General features: G+C 26.6%; 2 protein-coding genes across 18 annotated transcripts in view; one reads left to right on the top strand and one right to left on the bottom strand.

The window, feature by feature from the left end:
• Positions 1-79: 79 nt before the first annotated feature.
• Positions 80-5,960, bottom strand: LOC111039076 (acetyl-CoA acetyltransferase, cytosolic-like). 2 transcript variants are annotated; one of them, XM_022322387.1, is made up of 9 exons: positions 5,619-5,958; positions 3,236-3,357; positions 3,007-3,119; positions 2,674-2,873; positions 1,942-2,171; positions 1,678-1,866; positions 1,364-1,526; positions 682-841; positions 80-624 (listed from the first exon to the last, which is right to left on the bottom strand). In XM_022322387.1, exons 1-8 carry the CDS (start codon positions 5,662-5,664, stop codon positions 723-725), a joined length of 1,182 nt encoding a protein of 393 aa, XP_022178079.1. In that variant the 5' UTR covers positions 5,665-5,958; the 3' UTR covers positions 80-624; positions 682-722. The 2 variants fall into 2 exon arrangements, with proteins under 2 accessions (XP_022178079.1, XP_022178080.1); XM_022322388.1 differs by lacking the exon at positions 80-624 and having other exon boundaries at positions 680-841; positions 5,619-5,960.
• Positions 5,961-6,174: 214 nt separating this feature from the next.
• The window catches only part of LOC111039072 (ensconsin-like), a 36,348-nt gene continuing 19,309 nt past the window's right edge, over positions 6,175-23,213 (top strand). For 4 of the 16 annotated variants that reach the window (XM_022322373.1, XM_022322369.1, XM_022322371.1 and 1 more), the window contains exon 1: positions 6,175-6,523. In XM_022322373.1, coding sequence (XP_022178065.1) covers positions 6,478-6,523 — 46 coding nt within the window. In that variant the 5' untranslated portion in view covers positions 6,175-6,477. Of the gene's footprint in view, positions 6,524-12,061; positions 12,168-16,191; positions 16,318-18,557; positions 18,980-23,213 lie in introns of those variants that run through there. The other 12 variants (XM_022322365.1, XM_022322374.1, XM_022322364.1 and 9 more) reach the window with 8 other exon arrangements.

Below are 23,213 nucleotides of genomic sequence, written 5' to 3'. Positions count from 1 at the left end.
CTATTGTCTGGTTAATAACTAACCATAAAAATGAACTACAATGTATGAAAATGTTAAGTTAATTTTTTTTAAAACAAAATATTTGGCACATTTGGTATATTTGATAAGGACAATACTGTGACTATTATTCAGATAATAATCTAAGTATAATTTTACACTGACATTGATATAAAAAAAACACTAATACATTATGAAGTATGAATACTCAATTATTACACATTAAATTGTTTTCTATGAAAATGTAATATTTATACATATTAAAATTAATTGGTATACAATTTGCTTAAATGTATCAACTTACAACATCTTAATTGGACTGGTGTATTTAAAAAATGCAATGCTTAGAATACAGGATAACATTTTTAAAAATGAATTTCAATAAACTATTATTTCAATGTAAATTAACAATAATCTAAAATGGTTATAAAATTGATTAATGATTATAATTATTAACAATAATAAACACTGAAAACTCGGTCATAGCCCATAACCCATTAACAAAATAAACGAGACTTTTATTTTAAATAGAATACAAGATTAAAAAAAATTATCAACCCTGATTTCAGCTAAACTAATTTTCCTCTGTTAGATGATATAAAATAAATATTCCCTCAGTAATGTAACCTGCAACAAATATCAAGAATTAAAACATTTTATGACTTGGATCAAAGTACTACTTACAGTCTAATGTCCTGCACAGAGAACAATTGCGCGTTCAATGATTATAAAGTCTCGACAGCAACAGCAATACCCATACCTCCGCCAACACATAAGGATGCAATGCCTCGTTTTTTGCCAGTCCTCAACAATATGTGCACCAACGTTACCAATACTCGTGCGCCTAAATTAAATAGATCATATAATTTAGTCACATTAATTCAATTGTTTAAAAGCAACTTTTTATTGCAATGTAATAAGTATTATGATTCATATTATCTCAAATTGATTAATTAATGGTACTTGATAGTATAATTAAATTACATTTTTATACTTTCAATATTTATTTTTATGCAATATTAATTTAGTAAAACACAATCTATTATTTATTATTATTCTAAAAGTCTAAATGTAAATTGATAGTTGATACCTATGCCGATTTGCATAATATCGATTACTAATTCAATATGAATAAAATAATATATAATTACAAGTATATCTCTTTCAAAATAAAACTGGCTCTTTCTAGTTGTTTAACATACTGAATGGCTAATCGGATGTTATTTTTCATAATTATTTAATGTAAAATTTAAAACCTGTGACAACCCGGTGTAGTCATCAAAATTGAATATTTTACTATACTCTGTTATATTACAGTTCAGTTACATTTTAAGTGTTCATCACATAATAAAAACAACAGTTATACCAGATGCTCCAATAGGATGACCCAATGCAATAGCACCTCCATGGATGTTTACTCTATCTGAATTTAATCCTAAATCACGCAATACAGCTATTGATTGTGCGGCAAATGCTTCATTTAATTCAAAAATATCCACGCTATCCATTGTCCAACCAGCTTTTTCAATCTACGAATTTAGTAAAGTTTGAAGTTAATTACTCACTGTAAAGTATGATTAACATGCACATAGCTATTTGTAGACCTTGTAGGTTACGGCTCTACATTATAAATTGTATTAAAATTACTTATGGTACTAATCAGAAATTATTTACACCTACCGTCTTAAGCACAGCAGGTACTGGGCCCATACCCATTATTTTTGGTTCAACTCCGCACACAGCATGAGCTACAATTTTAGCCAATGGAGTACAACCTCGTTTTTTGCATTCTTCTCCATTCATTAAAAGTACTACTGCAGCTCCATCGTTTATTCCTGATGCATTACCAGCTGTGACTCCACCACCATTCTAAATATGAACGAAGACATTCAAATTATTTCTAAACAATACTATAAGTATATGCCTAATTGTTTTAAATCTTACCGGTTTAAAAACAGGCTTCAATGCAGATAATGAATTTAAAGTAGTATCATTTTTTGGATATTCATCTGTGTCAAATACGATGGTATTTCGTCGTACTTTCACCTCAACTGGTGTTATTTCATCTTTGAAATAACCATTTTTTTGAGCTTCGGCTGTCCGTTTCTGAGACTCAAAAGCATAATTATCTTGAAGTTCCCTTGAAATATTATACTGTTCGGCAATATTTTCAGCTGAAAAGAAAATATTTAATTAGTTAATATTTTTATACAAAATTCTTATGAATATAATGGACAAAAAAAAAATTTGAACGAAGAGTGAAAATCTTAACGTATAATATCAATTTGTTTCAATATTTCAATTTTAAATCAAAATTGTTTGTATAATTATATTAAATACATTTTAGGAAATCAGGCTTACACATACTGTTTTCATGAGTTATAACGCCGTAAGGCACAAGGAAATATTTAAAAACTTACGCCATATTTACCTACCTAAACAAACTAAATTATTCTTTTGTTTTTATACCATTTTCATTTTTTATTAGACATTTTAGCTTATGAGGGAAGTATAGACAAAATAGTAACTATCAACTTTGCTTTAAAATTAGAACATAAAAAAAACTGTTCTATTTTAACTTAATATCCACAATTAAATGGGATAGGCTAACTATTAGAATAACTCGACTAATTCAAATATAAAACTGATTTTATCCATAGTTTTTAGATTTCTTACCAGTAATGCCCATGTGTATATTCTCAAATGCGTCTGTCAATCCATCACATAGCATCGTATCCATCATTTCTGCATTACCTATTTTGACACCATTTCGTAAATTGATAACATGAGGAGAGTTACTCATGCTCTCTTGGCCACCTGCAACGACAATTGAAGAATCTCCGCATTTGATTGACTGGTATCCATGAACCACAGCCCTAGGGGACAATCACCTGTTCTTTTTCATATAATTTAAATAATTTTTATCCTACAAAACTTACTAGTTAGTTGTTTATGTACGTCAAATATATTATAAATAATGTTCATGAATGATTTTGTATTTCAACTCACTTTAGCCCAGATCCACAGAGCATGTTGATAACATGAGCGGGTACACTGATTGGAATTCCAGCATTTAATGAAGCTTGTCTGGCTGGATTTTGACCTTGTCCAGCTGTAAGGGTCTAAAAAATGTTCATTTATGTTATATATTTTTACATGCACATTTAATACTAAAATAATATGTTACTTAAAATAATTAATTACTATAATGTAAAATATTACATTTATTTTTATTTACCTGTCCAATAATCACTTCAGATACATCCTTTGAATCGACATTAGCTCTTTTAAGTACTTCTGAAATAACTATGCTGCCTAATTGATGAGCTTTCAGAGACGACAATGAACCTCCAAATGAACCTAGAATAAAAACATAACCTTAATTTTATTCAATTGGAAACCAAATGAGAATTATGGTCAAAAATTGTTCATTAAATCAAACAAATTTACAAATTAAATATAGCATACATCGTAGTCATAACTCATGACACATCCAAAAAAATGTCTATTTACATTTAAAAATGTCCTGGCTAAAAAGTACTAGGTTACCGTAAACCATAGGTAACCAAATGGTGGCCAGTAGGTGGTTTTTATCTAGCTTGTTGACAAAAATTTCTTTTTTGATGGTGAATTATATGAGGTTGTTATTAGTTTTCATTTGATTTTGCCTTTACTTAATATTTTATTTGGATAAATGTGTAGGTATATTAAATTTTGATGACCCCAAATAAAATTAAAGAAAGTAATTAGTCCCTAAATAAATTTCAAAAGAATAGGTTGGTTAGAGAACAATTTAAATTTTTTTAAATTTTAATGCTAGGTTACGTTAATAATTGATTATGATTTAATAGACCGACCATGGGCCAATAAATTATGTTTAAGGAACCATTGTATATTCGTTAAATGTGATTCTACATGCAACCCAATATTAATATACAAAATAAAAGTAATAACTTTTTTTTAACCATATTTTGATTTAAACAAAAATAAATGCAACTTCAACTATCAAAAATGTATTTGTTGTGTTCAATGTATGCCATTAAATAGGCACTATGTAATAGTAGTAGATATTATGTTGTCCTATTTTCTAAAAACATTAAAATATTTTATCAATAATATAATAAATGTTAGTTGTTATAAAATATATACGACCAAGTGAAATATTAGAAGAGTTCATAGTAATATCTGGTATTGTTTATTAGAATAAGATTAATAGCTATAAAAGGTTAAATTGTTATGTAACATAATTTGAATATTTTAATACAAGTAAGAAATCGTCTTAAGGTTTAAATTATTGCAATAGGTGCTGCTTAAGGTTAGATAATAGATAATACCAATATTTCCTTAGTTTTTGATATAATTGGTTTAAATCTAACAATAATTTACAGTAATTATATGAACTAGATACTCTTGAGTTTAATGATCAAAAATATACATCATAAAATCAACTTGAGTCTTATTGAAATATAACTTATAACCGTAGTTTATCTGGAAATTTATAAACAATAAACATTAAAAAATTAATGGCCCATAAAGGTAATCCATTACATTTTAAAACCTATAAAGCATTTCTTTAATTATATAATTATAGCGAGAAATAAATATTAATAATTGTAGTTGCTAAATAAAATATTATGTACCGATTTTTAAGTAAAATATATGAACAAAATATCTATCAAGATTCCTAATTTAATAACAGGGTAAAGCTATTTTGTCCAACTCATGATTCATTTTTTATGATTAAACATAGGTAATAGGTATAAAATGTAATTTTTTTTTATATAGGTTAATTAAGGTAATTTTCTATTTAAATGACTGTGTTATAAAACCATACAAATACTTTTTCTTCTTGAGATTGTCTCTATGAATATACTATTACTAAAATATTATAATATGCACCCATACAGTGTAAACAATACAATAAATATTAGTGTATGAATTCAAACAGATTTATTAGGTAGACCTATTTAAAATTTTTTTTTTTTTTTTGTTTTTCTTATTGAGTATTAGAATTCAAAGTACACATTTTAGTATTAAACAAACAAAAATATTTTAAAAGAATAGAAAATTAGAAAAAAACAATTTTTAAATTAAAAAAATAGTTCAACTTGTGAACAACAATATTTTTGTAAAAATATTACTTAGGAAATAAGTTTTTTTATTTTCTTCTATTAAAAATTGATGGATAAACAATAACTATAGTAGCATATAAAGTTATTAAAAAATATTACATCATAACTAAGAATTTTAAAATTTTAACACAAGTTAATATTCAAGTAGGTACCTATGTAATTTAGTTAAGCACTTACTCATAACAAGCTTACAACATAAGCAGCATAGATTGTTTTGTTATATATTTACATTCAACTAACAGATAAAAAGATACAAAAAGTAGGTAGAGTAAAATAAAAAAAATACATTTTACTTGTTCACAATATCATTGTATAATTTTGGTAGTTTATTAAATAAAACACTTATTAACTATAATTATTATTTTTATTTTAGATAAATTGTTAATAAAAAAAAAAAAATAAGGTTCATCAAAAAAATTTAAAGAACAATTCTAATATATTTAAGGTTTAAAAATGCAATAACCCACTTAAAATGTTTTAAATGCTTACCTAACGGTGTACGGACGGCAGATACAATATATACTTCATTAGCCATTTTAATTGAGGTATTAATTTAGACTATTGAAACCTCAGTTGTAAACTTTTACGTGTCCTACACAAGACTATTTGAATTGCATTGAAATGTACAGATATTTATGTAAAAAAAAATTAAGATAACAATTAAATTACACTTAATTACTGTAAATGAGTAAAACTAATCACATTTAAGACTAATTGACAAATTATAAAATTAAAAATATAAATAATACTGCTATAGGTAGGCGCGCCCTAGTTACTAAGCTCGAAGCACTAAGCGTCTAGGAACTAGTAGGTATTTAAAACTTAAAAGACAAATATAGCGATGAACAAAAATTTAAAACGGCGTGGTATCACACACGTCATCAAATGTGATAACGTTATAACAACTTTACTGTTAGTAGTTGATAACAGAGAATCTTATCATCAAAATATACACAAGCGATAATAATATGTAAAATTATCGTATCGGCCGCTGTTCGCGACAATGGTTAACATGGGTTATATCAGACGGTTTGAGTGAAAATATTATTTTTTATCGTACGGTCGGTAGGAAGTGGGAACCAAAGACATCGATCGCCCGTAACAATTTCAACTATTTGCTTAATTGTAGCTGCTATTGTCATTATTAATTTTTAAGTTTTTTGCCGGACCGCGTCATAATACGCATTTTCTCATCGGTATTCGTTGTTGTCGTTGTAGCCGACGATTATAAATGCCGTGAGCGGAACACTGACGTCTCTACTATCAGTACGCTTAGTCGTCGTCCGTTTCGATATTATATCTCGTGTGGCGGCACTGCCAAAATTTCTGGACCAGTCAGTATCGAAAAATGGCAGAGTTCGTCAGGGTGACTTCCAATCCCTCGATAAATTCAGGTAAATGCAGTTAAATTATAATTATGTACGATGTCTGTCAACTGTCAAGTAGGGTCGCGGACGTAGGACGTGATGCTTCGATGGCGGCGGACGGCCGGAGCGGGAGTCCGCAATGCGGACGCCCGTCCGCCGCCGCCTCCATGGTCGGGGGTACACTTATCAGTACGAATAATACTGAAAGGCAGCAGTAATGTCCATTGCTCGACCCTCAGGTCTGCTGAGCCTTCTTAAGCTATTGCTTCTTAACGGCCGCGACCCTTAGGCAGCGGGACCTTTGCGCGTTCCCCAGATGGAATGCTCAGCGATCAACCTCCAAACTATAGGTTGCCCAGGGAGACTTCCCCACGGTCCCGACGTACCCTTAGCTGCTTTCCCAGTCTACTGTCTAGGAATGTCATTGGACCACCTCCTAATACCTAGAAATGTTTCATCGGTTTTCACCCCCAGACAGGATAAAATATGTGAAGTCAATGCTATTATTGTAGAGAGTAGACATTCAATCAAAAATAAGATGTAGGTACAGAATTATTCGGATCAAGGTTTCGAAATTCCTGCTATTCATAACAACACTCGTTTTGTACAATGTTTTCTAGTCCCTTAGTAGTCCCCTTTCTGTAATGAATCTCAATTTTTTTTTACCATGCTTAGTTTGTAATTATTATGTAATATTTTGTGTTAATACTTAATCGCACAAATACAGTCACACACAGGTGTACTATTAACTGTAACCATAGTAACTTTATAGTCAACATTTAATTTACCTAACTGGACGTGCGTAGGCGTGTAGCATATATAAATTTAAACAATAGTGCAATAGTGCATATATTATATTTTAGTCATTGTATAGACGTATAGTTGGTTTTAAACTTCATAATTATTTTAGAATGACTTAGTAAAATTGGTTTTATTAATACATTTAATTAAATTATCATTCCATAGCATATGACGTACTTTGAGTATTTATACATCAAAAAAAGGTTATACGGTATTCCTACTTAAATATAAATATTATAGAAAAAAATAACTCAATGTCTGCTGTAAAATTTTAATTGAGTCGATAGTTTTAAATACAGTGTATTATATTATAGAAAATAGAAATGTATGTATTAGTGGTTATACTAATTTGTATGGATAATAATAAAGTCTATGTAGAAACCTCAGTCTGAATTTATTCTTACCCATTATTATATTTCTGTATACTGCTAAGAGATTAAGTGTTAGGTAGGTCCTACTTTTTGTTTATTAATTATACATGTTTCATACATTTTCTTCATACGATAATAATAAAAACAATATATTTTCTGAGTACTGTTATTCTGAAATATTGTAACTTGATAATAGTACCTACATATTTTTAAATTTAAATTTTTGTTTTTTTTTATCAAAACATTTTGTATTAATATTTTTTTTTTGAATCAATGAGTGAACAATTTTCTTTTTTTCTTTTAAATACTTTTTATAATTTATATTAAAGATCTTATCCATAAAACTTTGAAGTAAAAATGTATTTCAATCATTATTAGTTTCATGAAATTATTAAAGTGTGATCTTGATAATTAAGTAGGTATGTACTTAAAAATCATAAATATTTCAATTACATTGATAGGTGTGTAGTATGCGCATATACAAATGTTATTGGTAGATTAAAATAACACATTTTTATGAGTGCATGTACCCATTTAAACTAAGCTTCTCTTTTCATTTATCATTATTTATGTATTAATTTGTTAAATGAAAACTTTTTAAACCAATATATGTATCAAAAGTACAAATATTAAGAGGATGTCATACCTGTATTGGTTGACTTTGTCTAACACATAGCACCAGAATATGGTTACAGTAGTTTGAATTTTGAATTTTGTGTTGTTAGTTTAAATATTAAAATGATTTATTAAATCCAAATTTAAGAACCTAATTTGTGTTCTCTCATTGTTTTTTTTTTTAGTATGTTAAATATTAAAATTAGAAAATGCTCATAATTTGGTTAAAAATTATATACTTATATGTTTAATTAAAAGTCAATTCACATTTCACTCTAATTTTAAAGGTAACAACACAGAATTGGAATTGCTGAATGCAAATCTGCTGTAATCTCCATGTATTTTATAAGACAAAGACTACTTTGCAGGTACAACTTCTTTTTAAGAAATTGAAGATACATTTAATCTGAAAAACACAATTAAAATACAACGCTGATTGTTTTTACCAATACCTATAACTTGCATGATCATTTTTAAAAAATAACTAGTTCTTAATCTTTATTTTCCAATGATTTCATTAAATTTGTTATTTCAGAAATAATTAAATTTACAAATTGTATTTTAAATACAAATAGAGATATCAATAAATTTTAAATATTTCATTATGTGTCATGAAATTAATTTTTCATATAGTTATAGCTTATATTTAGTTTGTATTATGTTTAAATAATGGACTTACATAATTGATATGTCATAGCAGAAAAATTCCTTAATTTTATTGTGTTATGATAGAACAAATTCAACCTATGAATATACTTTGAGAATTTTTTTAAAGTACCTAAATGTCCAACTAAATTTGAAGCTTAACTAATTGTAAAAGTATTCTGTCCAAAATTATGTTTGATGCAGTTGGCTATTGGGCAAAACTTAAACCTCAAATGGAGTATAATATATATAATACTGAGATACTAATGAGTTTCATTGAACAAGGATACTATACCCTGTTTCAAAAGAGTGTATACCAATTGTGAATCTAATTTCCTTATAAAATGTCTATGGTTTTAAAATTATTATATGCCTACAATGTATATTATGTTGGTCTCAGTATATACCACTAGTCACTACTTCATAACTAGATAAACAAATAAATACTTGCCTTACATATTTATTTATCTATGTTCAATTTATCTTTGTTTATTTACCATATATAAGGCATGTATTAGGTACCTGATAAATTATGACTGTACATACTTGACATTGTAATAAACCACATTCTAAAGAAAATGTTTAATAGGTGTCAATTTTGTTATTTAGAATGTTAAAGTTTGTGTTAAAATTTAAGTTAACTATGTATATTGTATAGGATATTCTTATAATTGGTCATAACAGTTACATTTTATAAATTGTTTTTTTTCTGTATTATTTATCAGGCAATACAATATGTCATTCCTTCAAGAAATGCCCTCCAAGTCATTAATAAAAAAAATGCATACTACTTTCTGTTCTTCATTTCTAAAGTATTGAAAATGTACATTTTTAATAGTATTAATAGGATTACATGTGTTCTGTCTTAATGTAATTCACATTTTAAGAGTACTTAATGATTAAGTAATACATTAAAAATAAAATAAAATTTTTAAATGTATGATCTTTTTAGTTTTCTAGATGTAGTAAATACTTAAATAATAAAATTTCACTCCAAGGAAGCTACTTTCTTTAAAACAATCATGTGGCATATCATATAATATTATCAACTCGTATGCTATTTTGATCAATAACATTACAGATTGTATATTAACAAAAATGTATTAAGTATCTTACTACACTTAGCTTTAATAATATTCATGCAGTTATATTGCATCATTTTCATTACTTCATATGATTCATTTTAAATATTTTACCTTATCAAGTTATAAAAATGTTTTGTTGCAATATGCATATTATCTAATTCATAAACGTCATTATCCATTGGCCATATTTTATCCAAGAGATTTAGTCTTACTTAACTTATAAATAAGTGCAAAATGACAAATATTTTTTTTCTATGTACATTATATTAATAAATAATAATATTCAGTGCACTAATATTATCATACATTTATAAATGGAATCAGTTAATTATTAATGATCAGGTAACTGGGATCCTCAAAATCTATATTTTATTTGAAATTCATGCATTTGTGACTTAAATGTATTTAAATATAATTCTTAACTAAAATGTATAAATATGTTTTAAGTTTAATAGTGTGCCTGTAAAGTATAAAAATAAAATAAAACATTAAGGTTTAAAAAGTTTGTGCTATACTTCATAGAATGTAGTATAGATTAATTGACAGTATCGTTCAATTCTTACCATTATTTGATTAGTTCTTTGCATGTCTAGTGCCATTATTACATAAGGTCGTAAAAAACACGCCTTTATGTTTGGCTTTTAACTGATTTTCTGTTATTACTATTTTCAGTGTTTTATACATATTATTTTTGTGTTAGTTTTTCACTATTTTTCAAAATGAATGTGCTAACAACTTATAAGTTACAATACTGGTTTGATTGAATAATGTCAAAATAGAAAAACATGTTGGTGTGAAATATATTAATACCTATAACTTATACCGGGTGATTCTTTTATTGTTTCATAAATATCACTTATTATTTCAAAAAGTATAAATGTTTTTAAAAAAAAAAATTTACATTTTTTAATACCTACTTTTTCAATAACAATCAATTTTAATTTTTTATTCCTAAACAGAATATTTTGATACATACAAAATACATTCTGAATGAGTAGCTTATAAGTGATAAGTATTTAAAGTTTTTGATGAGTGGTATAATACTGTAGTGGACCAACATTTTGCGGTTTAACCGCTTAGCACTCCACTCCACACATCTAAACTTTAAATACTTATAAAGTTATTACTCATAAGTTACTCTTTCTAATTTTGATTTGTATGTATCAAAATACTAAGAAAAATATTTAGAATATGAAATTAAGACTGCATTGTTGTTTAAAAAATTAAATTTTTTTAAAATGTTCAGGAAAAAAATTAAAATATACAAAAAAAATGTTTGTGTTGCTTTTTAACCGCTAGACCATCCAAAAAAATGTATAATTTTTGAAATAATGAAATTTCACCTTTATGATTTTATATGTAATTGTACAGTCAACCCCAAAAATCCCAAAATATTAATTAACATAAGAAAATATGATTTTTACTTAAATATTTTGTCACCTTCGATGTTAAAAAAATCTTCACTATTTTTTATCAAACTTGATATCCTCCCGATTTTGAAGAAAATATAAAATAGGTAGTATTCTTCGTAATGTACAAATTTAGCCTGCAGGCTGCATAAATACATACTATTAAAGGAATTAACTATTATTAGAAATGCCTATAAAGAAAAATATAATTAATATAATTATGCATAATTTGTTGACTTATGTGAGCATATTAATTTTAAAATGTACGAAAATTATCTATTTAGATATACCTGTTAAGGTTAATTGTTTGACTGCTTTTATGGCGTATAAATTATGTATTAATAAAATTGTCATAGTGGGCAAAATTATTTTAAATATTTTATATATTTATTTTATTATATAAAAATGATTATTTGCGTATTCCAATTAGTTTATAAAATGTTTAATAATAAAGTCTTGACATTATAGACAACTCTTCAAAGCCCCTCTCAGTAGTTCCTCGGCCACCGTACTGTTCAAACGTTTTATGAAAATTGTCTTGTATTTAACTATACTGTTTCTTAAATTCTAAAATCAATTTAAACCTCGACTTGAACGATATGTATTTAATTTTGTAATTAAACTACAGTTTTAGTTATTACTTATTTTTTAAACATGAAATTGAACCGCTCTTTTTATTCTTTTCATTCCGGTGTGTTTTTTGATTTTAAGAATCCAAACGATCTTGCACAAGTCTCAATTCAAGGTAATTTTTTTTAGTTTAAATAATAATGAAGTTTGGTCCTTATAGTGAATTTCAATGATTTTTTTATAATGCTTATCATTAAATAATGATCTGTGTTTTCCACATTTCAAAATTATACGTTTTCACTGATTGAATCACTGATTTGAACAATTATTTTATGTAATATTAAGACTATTGATATTAATATGTAAATACGAATTCGGTATTTAAGTTTTCACGGTTTTTAGTAATTACAGAACTTCATAACGAGCCAGTACATTTTGATATTATTTCGTTCAATTGTTTAAAAATGTAAATCGTTTAATATTTTAAATGATGTCAGCGAAAAACCTGTTATCTCGTCACACACATTTTCTTATAGCGAATCCACTTTTTTTCAGTTGTACCCAAACGTTTTAATTAAGTAACCATAAAAATACTTAGAAAGTAACTTTTTTCAACATTTAAACCATTAATGAAGATATGAGTATAATTTTTTATTAACTTCAATGGGTAAAATTATTTAAAAAATGTAATATTTATAAAAGCTTTGATAGAACCCTAGATTAATTTATGTAGGTACTGCGCTTGACAGAGAATAAGGATAGGGAACTTATAATATTTATGTATACGTTTAGGATTTAGTAATAAAATAAGTTTTTAACTATTATATTGGTCGACTCGAATGTAATTAAAAATCTACGTACTTAACTATATTTTTTTCAATAATTATGACACATTTTTCTTTGCGTCATTAACTTAAAAATATATATAAAATAATAACATGTATCAATGCGTTTGTTTTCATCGTCACAACATTGTTGTGTTACCTACAGTAAAATTTAGGAAATATACTTTAAAACAGCCGGACTCACCGTTGCCTATTTTACGTGTTCATATGCGTACTTCCGGTATAGTTATTGTACATATTATATTTTATTTGAATTGTGTAGCGCAATACACTCGTACCAGTTTTAATTCAACTGTTCAGTAATGTTCATATACATCTAAACATAATCGTGCGTTCTTCTGTTATGAACTTGTTCTTTGTAAGTTTATTTTACTTATTTATCACTGTATTTTACTTTATTATTTTTTAATATTTACTAAATACTTATTAGTTATTATTTTTTAATATTTACTAAATACTTATTAGTTATTATTTAAACAAAATTTTCCTTTTAATATTAATTATTTTAGCATAACTGATAGATGATAGTGTTAACGACAATTTCGTGTCTTCTATGTTGTCTTCTTTAGTGCTTATTTAGTTTCCAATTCCTAGATCTATTTTTACGATTTGTCTTTGTGCTCCATAAGGCAATGTCAACCCTTACTAATCCAGACATTTATTTTAAGATTTCTTGTGGACTATATTTATATATATACAAACAATCTACTTAAGATGTGTGACTAATGTAGATGATCTTTCTCTGATTTTTACCCATACATTATAACGATAATGCGTATTTAATAATAAAATATTATCATTATATAATTATATATTACAAATCATGCTAGTAATAATATAATATTATAATCTAATCATTTTATAAAACATAATTAAATATAAACATAATACTATGTGTAGACCAGCTTATTATTTAGACAATCTAAATTTTAGCTGCCAAGTTAGTCGTTTTATCCTTCTATTAGTTCTATTATATAAAAAAAAATATTGGCGTATTTGTATTTTAAGAATAAACTAATTTTATGGTAAAAAAAAACAATACAAAACAAATATAATAAAAATGATATGATATTATTTAAATATCTATTATACTGTAATAAATTTATGTATTAATAATATATATACTTAGTACTTAAAAATAGGACCATATTATATACTATCATATGTCAATCCATTTCACGTTTTAAATTTGTGAAGTTCTATTCCATTTACTAATTAGTAATTATTCAAAACGGGTGTTTGTATAGGCGTATGCTATAAGCTACATTGTCTTAATTTAAATGAATCATTAGGTTGAGATTAATCCATAATATATTATACTATAATCAGTTATTAATATCTGTTATTTACTATTTCCAAAATTATATATTTATACATCATACATTTATTATAAGTTCTAGTCGATAACTGTTATTCAAATCTTATAATTCTATGCAAATTTGCAACATAAATGTATTCAAATAGGTACTCATTTTTTTAAACTTTTATTGATGCATACATAAATTACATATTAAATTCGTTAATCAATTTTCATTTTGAAATTATTTACCACTTAGTAGAGATAACATTCATAAAATTTATTTTTAACCATCTACATACGTTTTTGATAGGTACATAATATACATATTATATGATTATTTGTAAAAATAGCATTATTCAACACTAATTTATTATTTATTTATATTTATTATTTTTAACTACTATATCACTATATTTTTATCAGTCATTAGTATAATAATCCTTCCGAAGGATTCTTTTGTCTTGTTTCCCATAAACCATTGATGTTATTTTAGTTGTTGAGTAGAGCAATGAATTAATTGATTTTACAATAACGGTAATCATGTTTGTCATTGTCTTTTGGAGTAGAAAAAAGCTTCAATATTCAACTTTGAGACTATCAAATTTTCAATATTTTTCGAAATAATCGCGATACACAAAAAAAAAATACGGAAATAGATAACCTTAGATATTTTTACCAAATATTGTATTATTTATAAAAACATTTTCTAAACATGATATAATTCTCAAAATACACATTTTACCCTTTTTGAGCCATTTATGGAAATTTAAAATGTTTGACATTTTTGTATTTATATTGAAATTTCTATTGTAAACCGAAAGTCTTGAATATAAACACGCTAGTCCCTGATTAGTTGTTTTGATAATAATTTGTCCGAATCCCAAAAAGTTGCCAAGTATTTTGTATAGTTAGCATTTTTATTTAATACAACCCTTGAAAATTAAATGACAGATTCATCGACTGTTTTTCTTAATCACAGGAAATTTAAAAAAAAAGTTAAAGCCATCACACACATTTTTTTATGAGCATTTTTCCATTCTTTGATGCTATTCGATATTTCAAAGCGAATTATAAGCGAATTTATAATTTAAAAAATATTGACTTCGCAAATTTAAAACATTCCACTGTTATTAAAATTATAACTTTTTATACACAGTTAAATTTTCAAGAAAATGCATTGAAATAGAGACAGACACACAGTAACCGTTTAGAATCGTTTTTCGTATGCAATGATTAATCATTGAATTCGAATTAAACACATCCATTACAGTGAGATTACTCAATGACGAGGAAATATACCCGAAATCATAGAGTGATTTGCGCACTTTTTTTTATTGTTGTATAGTTAGAGTAAATTTTGTGGGTACAAAAAAAATTCATCCAAATATGATTGTTTAATATTTAATTTTATGGTTGTTGCTAATTATTTTGTAAAAATTTTAATTTACTATATAAACACATTAAAACAAATATATAAACATGTATTTTCTGTGTTATTTACTTGCAAATTAAATTGATTTTTTGGAAGCCCCTTTAACTGAAGTGGTAATAAGGTTCTGGTGGTTAATATTTATAGAATAATTTACTTTTACATATATTTATACATTTTAATTTCTTTGGGATTAATCTTGCCAATATCATTCTCTTATAATAAAATGTAAATTAAAATAATTTCCTACCTAATATAGGTATTAGTTACTAATTATTTAATTGGGTTTTAAAATTAATTTATGCATCATTTAATCGGTAAAAAATTGTCAATCTCGAAGTTGGTCAAGTCTGGTATTTACATAATATAGTGCCCATTTTTCCAGCCTTTTAATAAAAACTTGATGTTGAAACATTTTATTTGTATAAATGTATAATTCCATGGATTTCTGAGTGTTGTCCGACTATAAATTTGAAATCACTCCCTTCCTGGGGTCTACTGCCTACCATTAATACTATATAATTATGAATTATTGTTATCCCTATCATTTAATCTATTTTCTACCCTTTATATTATGATTCACATGTATTGCCAATTTATTTATGTATGCATTTTTTTTTCAGGTGAGTAATCCATTAAATTACACTGTAAATGAAGTATAAGTAAGAAAATAGTTTGAATATGAATCATGCTCTCACATTTGTGTTACAAATGGATTGGGTATCAGATAATCAATACAATCAGAATTGGAGTAAGTAAATTTACATTATGCTCGATGTTAAATTATAAATGTCATAACAAAAGGATATAAAAGGTAAACAAATTTAATATGGGTATTTAATAGGTTCAGTTACAATCTTCAGACGTCAAAAATGTTTGTGTTTGTATTTATATATTTTATTCACGTGGTTCGGGGTTCTATATAATTCAAACATCTTCTTTAGTTCAAGTTTCACTTTCGTGTTCATCATATCATGACAGAACAATAATTTGAATATCCTTTATTCTTTTTATAAATTAATTTGTAAAATATGCGTCAATCATGGTGTATTACGACATTTGAAAAGGATATATCTTTAGAAAGTGTCCCAGTTTAATTGTAGAAAATCGAAGGTGTCGATGAAAAGCGTGGTACATAAAGGTGATGGACCGTAACTGTGTCCAATCATTTCGAAGTATCCCACTGTTTTCTACACAATTTTCACTTTTCAAAGACATGGAAATATTGTTGGTTGTTATAATCTTATATTTGTATACATAACTAACCATTTTATTTGCACTATATTAGGCAGGTATTTAAGTTTGAAATTGTTAATTAAATTGTAGCTCATTGATAATTTTGATGAAGAGCCTTTATTTATGCCTCATATAATGTGCGGTCTTTTTAAATTAATTTATGCATCATTTATTGTTACAATCGTTTTAGTGAGTGGTTTTAAATGTAAATTGTAGTGAAGATTTAGAATTAGAAAGTATATAAGGATGACCTCAGTACGTGATGTCAAAATAAAAGTTAAAGCTGTGTTGTATTACGTTATTTCTACTGTTATCTACATGGATATTTTCTTATAGATATTTACATCTGTCGGCTATTTTTTTTTTCGTGTCTTATATTCTGACCTCATTTCCTGGCGTTACTGGTTTGTAGACTTCCCCAACCAGACTGACCAGGGTCAGGGTCATGTTCATGTATCTTATGTCCAAATGAAGTGATGAGTAATAATCGGCGTCTTGTTGCTATATAATGTTGATACATACAGCGGGAAATCACAACTTCTATTAATTTATAATATATTAAAAGTCTATTGTTTATTCTTATATATTTTAAGTTTCAAAGCAATACTGATTAACTATTACTTTTGATTTAAGTTACCATAATATATTATTTTTAATTAATTAATAAAAATAAAGTAGATATAAAAGTAAATACATATACTTTTGTAGTGGATATTTTTTTTTATAACTACTGTCAAAACTCGAGTTATGGATCCAATAACGAAATTTTGATATCACTTATTATATAATTATTTAATTTAAACTCGTGAAACCAATTTTTTAAAAAATGAATACATTCGCATTTTCTTACAAAAAAGTTGTTTCCCAAAACGATCAACTTTTATATTCTATTTCAGGTTATATTAAGATATGGATGAAATTACTATAATATTATATAGGTACCTATATAATACCTATCTTACTAGGTATTATGGATAATATTAGGTATATTATATTAATATCGTAATTACAACAATATCTAATACTCTCTATTTCCTTTTTTTTTTCTCGTCAAAAATTTGGTTACTATTTTTATGGTTAAAAACGCGAACTCGGATTTGAAATATCATGTACACTTTAAAATATTTTATATTTTGACATCATAAATACCACTACTGTGTTATTATGTACTTGAAATCGTGAGAGTCTAAATTGCTCGTCTCTTTAGTAACATTTATTACGAGACTTGATGTATCAATTACTATGGTTTTTTGTGTAAAGATTAAAATGAGAATCCCAGATAGGTTACCTATGAACTTGTGAATATTTCGAAATATTATGATATCACGAAAAATGTATTCACGCGCAGATGATACGCTCTAAGTGCAACAATAATAATCGGTCATATATAATGTTTATAATAAAAGACCATTCCTTTCGTGTTTATCACATATATAATAATCATTTTGAACAATAATTACCACTCGTTCCCGTTTAAAAAACAAAAAAGGCCTTAAGTATTAATTTTTATTGTATTAATCATGTGTTAGTAGTAGGTACTCAATCGTATAATAAACGTACCTCTTATTTTCAAATTATGCATCGCAAAATCGGTTAGCGTTTTGAAAGCAATCATCAAAACTACAATATAGGTACATACATCAATATACATCAATCGGCTGCAGAGTTATACGTCCCCTCCAGCCGCGCTGCCGGCGGAATGTTAGTTTCTGCACTGGTTTCAGGCTTCAGTAGGTTAGTAAGTGTCGTTCGTGCTACTCAGTCGCCAGTCGCTCTGCCGCTGGTAATCCGGCCATGCGATTCAGGAGCCATTACACTATCAAATTTCAATCGATTCGCACGTGCGTCGTTAGTAAAATGTGTTATATAGGTATATACGTATGTATATAAATAGTGTTCTAATTTTATTCGTGCGAAATATAATGTGGTTTACGACGTGACATGGTCAACGGATTTGACTATGGCGGGTCTATTGAGGGTACCACATTACCGGCATAGTGGCGAGGATAGCAGGCGAACCGGTCCCGAAGAAGGGATCGATAATTTGTTACTGGTGCCTGAGAGTGTGCTTGATATGGATGGCAATCAACTTAGAGACGACTTGAACGGATTAAGATTTGCATTTCGAAAACAATATCTGCAGGCGGATCTCGGGCCCCAGGGAAATATCTGGATATGTAAGGTTCACAATGATGTATAATGCACATTATATAGTTGTACACGTTTATTTCTGTTATAATTTTGCTGGGTTGCAATTCTACATTATAAATATAATAAGATACTGTTTTGTTACTGTGGTTGTCTTTTTAAAATGGTTGGTACCTCTAAAATATTTATGTGTCGAACAGATATTTACTATCATATTATACATGTATAGTATCAAATCGATGAATATTTAATCAATTATGGGGCTTGACCTAAATTATTTTTATTATTAATATTATTATGTGTATGTATATATCGTATATTTTTATTGAACGTATACAACTTGTAAAATGGATACTTACTATATTTTAGTTTTTTATTTTATAATGTGATGGAATTGTATACTTAATTCAATACATTAAAAAATAATTCTCATGTATGTATGTAAAATGTGTTAACATTACCACACCCTTTGACTACGATAAAACCCATTTAGGTAATTAGTTTAAAAAAATTCATAATTTTATTGAAAATGGTCATTTATAGGGACATGGTTTTCATTATGTTTATAAGATAATAACATAATATTAACTAATGTATTTACAATTTTTAATTTATTCCTTTTATCTGGTATTTTGCTTAAAAAAAAATGTTTGTGATAATATTTCTAAGTTGACTGATTTATTAATCTGTTGTTATTATGTTATCGTTTACCTGGTACAAAGACGATGCCAACTGATTAAGATGTTTATTTATCTAAGTATATCTAACAAATTCCTATGGCATGTAAAAGATCATGTTAATTTAATTTTGTCAATATAACTTTATGTTATAAGGACATCAAACTCTACCGTTATTAATGATTAGCTTTAAGAGGACGCCACACCCACATGCGTTGTCCCTTCTTACAAACGTACAACAAACAAATTTGTTATCTGTAGAACCAATTTTGTATTGTTAGATCTAATATTTGAGTGAATGAATTGACCTATGACCAAACTTAAAGATAATAGAACATCATGATTCCGATCTCGTTGGTTTTTTGCAATATTTTAGTTTTTAAACTTGGTACTAGCATTGTTATATTTTATATTCTCATACTTATAATAACTCGCTTAAACATTTAAATATCGTAAAATACGAATGTACATTTTAAATTGTCTACGTTTGAAAGCAGAGACAACACATGCTGGTGTAACGTCCTCATAAAATCAACTAAAACCCATACTTATTTATATTGAACCCGATTACCCGAATTTAATGGTACGAATATGTTGTTATTGGCAAATTTAAGCAACGTACAGACACGGTTTGATGATTACTTTTTTTCCAGCCGACAGATTTTTCGAATGGACGTTTTTCTTTTTTTTTTTAATGACTAAGGTATAAAAACGTTAGCCGTGAATTCTTTTTTATTTATATAATTTTTATTTAGAGATTGACACGTACACCTATTGTTAATATTTAGGCCGTATCGTGCAATAAACCTATTTCAATGACCATACCAAGAATGTTCTAATTAACTAAAAATCATCAGATACTATTTGAAATCGATCGTGGTTATCTTACTACCTATTTAAAATCACAAATATATTTTGAAACTTACTTATTGTAGGATGTAATAGTTTTAATTTCGTCTGGATTTTTTTGTATTGAACAATAAATTATAATAGTGGGATATACTTAGGGGTTCGGCGTCAACATGTAGTTTCATTACCTACACTTATATTTTCATTTAATTTACAGTTTTATGCAATTTAAACATCTATGCAATATTGTGACATTAAGAACAAGGCTTATTATTTTAGTTATAAACATAAAAAGTATTTAAATAATTAATTTTATAATGAGACTAAAGTTAAAAAAACAAAACTATAAATATGTAGGTATTTACTAAACTGTATTATTTTTATTTTATGATTGACTACTCCAGTAGCAGTTCTCGAGAACAATTGACTGAACATATAAAAATGACGCAATTCGCACAATCGTGTAATTACAGTAATTTGGCCAGTGAAAGTGTAACTATGCCACATTACATTACAGTTCATAACAATATTCCCAATTCATAAGAAAAAAAAGATTTAATATTTTGTAACCATCGCAAAAATAGTGTTATATCAGCTCCCGGATTTCTAAAAAATCTTAGTTTTTGTCATGAAAAGCAACAAATAGTTGATAACTTGCAATAGTTAAATTTGTTAAGGTATTTTATCTAGCCTTCAACTCCTATACAACCTTGACATTGAAACCCTGGAGATTCTGAGGCATCTAATTATTTTCATATTTATATGCATGTATTAGTTGTTGAATGTAACAAAGAAATAATAATAATACAGTATCCACGTGCGTTGTTTGGATAGAAAATTATACACATTAGTTTCTTAAAAAAAATATGATCTAAAACTACACGGGTTTTGATTTGTTTAGTCGAAATGTATCAAGAAATCTATTGATCTTATAACGATTTTACTTTGGTCTGTTATCACTCTTTTGGTTACACTGAGTATACTAGTATATGGTCTAAAATTTCAAGAATATCTTAAAACATTACTCCTACCATTGCACTAAATAAATTATAAATTGTTATTGTATTTTAGTATTTTTTCTGATTATGTCTTAATAACATTACCTACCTACTGATAACTTCGCAGATATGAATGGTTACATGAAGGGGTTCTCATAGAAAAAGTTTGAATTATATCTTCAACTTTTTAATAACTTGGGTAAATAAAAATATTTCTCCAATCGTTTTTACTTTTGTAATTTTTTCCGGTTTTTTATATGATGCGATTTATACATTTAACTTTTAAGGCCTAAACAATATTTCATATATTTTATATATTTATTTTACGAATTTGATTAGGTACCTATTACCCTAATAAAATTAAGCCACTCTTAAAAAAAGAATTCTCAGAATTAAAAATCATTATCATAATATTATGACATTTTAATAATTTATCATGTTATTTATTTAGTATGAATGAAAATGATTAGGTGTTACACTTAATGCAAACATATTATTAAGATATTTTCCAATAAAATAAATTAAAACGATTTAACAGAAGAAAGTTCAGGAGATTAATTAAAATAATGAATATTAAAATTTAAACTACGTTCAATAAATATGATTAACTAAGGAGAATTTAATATTTAAAAAATGATCATTTTTATAATATTAATATTTGTTTTAGAAAACCGTAAATTATAAAAATCTGTAAAAAAAAATAATGAGCGTTCTAGAGAAGCAAATAAACCTAACCTAACCTAGCCTTTTTCCATCCCGCACTTCACCGTAGCCAGACATGAAATAACGTTTACTTAAATATTGTTTGTAATTTAGATATTTTAGATGCAGTAGATTTGTTTTATAATTTTCATTTATTATAATTGATCTATTTATAGTTTTGTTTTGAAAAAGTTAATTTGGTGATATTATTACTTAGTCATGATAATGATATAACTAAAGGAGATAAAATATGTTTGTATATTCGTTGGTTAACCATTGTTTTTACATTTAAATGTAGGTATATAATATTTAAAACATAATGCGCCAATGAACAAGTGACCAATCTTATTTATGTCTCCACACTTTTTTTGTGATACTAAGTTATAATTGTTATTTTTATACCTATGCATATTATTCATACTTATATAATAATTATTGTATTTCATAAACGCGGTGAACAGTGTGTTGTATTATAAATTCAATTTTTTCCTGTAATGGTAGATTAAACTGTGAAAAATTATTGTTGTTATTAAAAAAAAAAAACTATAAATTATATAGCAGGTACTCCTCTTTCATATCGTTACATTTTTTTAAGTTTAATTGTTGGTCAATGACCACTTGTCATTCCTGGTGGTACAGGTATGTACTGTTGTATTTGATCCGGAAGGTCATTGGAATTCATCATCGTCTCATGCGTGAGTTCTTCGGTTGTAGAAATATTTATTTACTTGACTTTGGATTAGTTTAGAGTTTAAACGCCATAACTACCAGAATATATTGAATCGTTTTTACGGATCCTTACGGCATAATTGCACTGTGCAATCAATCCGTATAAGGTATTTGAATTCTACAATATTAACCGTTAATTTTTTCCTCGCCACTTTATTCATACATAGTTGATAGGTATATAGTATATGCATACAACCATTTGACCTCGTTTTGACAAGACATAAGTAGAATATAAAATAGTATTATCTGTGGTTATTGACATTTAAATTTAAATTTACGTTATGTTTAAATGTATAATATATTAGTAC

The sequence above is a fragment of the Myzus persicae genome, unplaced genomic scaffold (genome assembly GCF_001856785.1).
Source record: "Myzus persicae strain clone G006 unplaced genomic scaffold, MPER_G0061.0, whole genome shotgun sequence".
Lineage (NCBI taxonomy): Eukaryota > Metazoa > Arthropoda > Insecta > Hemiptera > Aphididae > Myzus > Myzus persicae.
The sequence above is the reverse complement of the archived record's forward strand: the minus strand, read 5'-3'. Positions and strand labels throughout refer to the sequence as shown.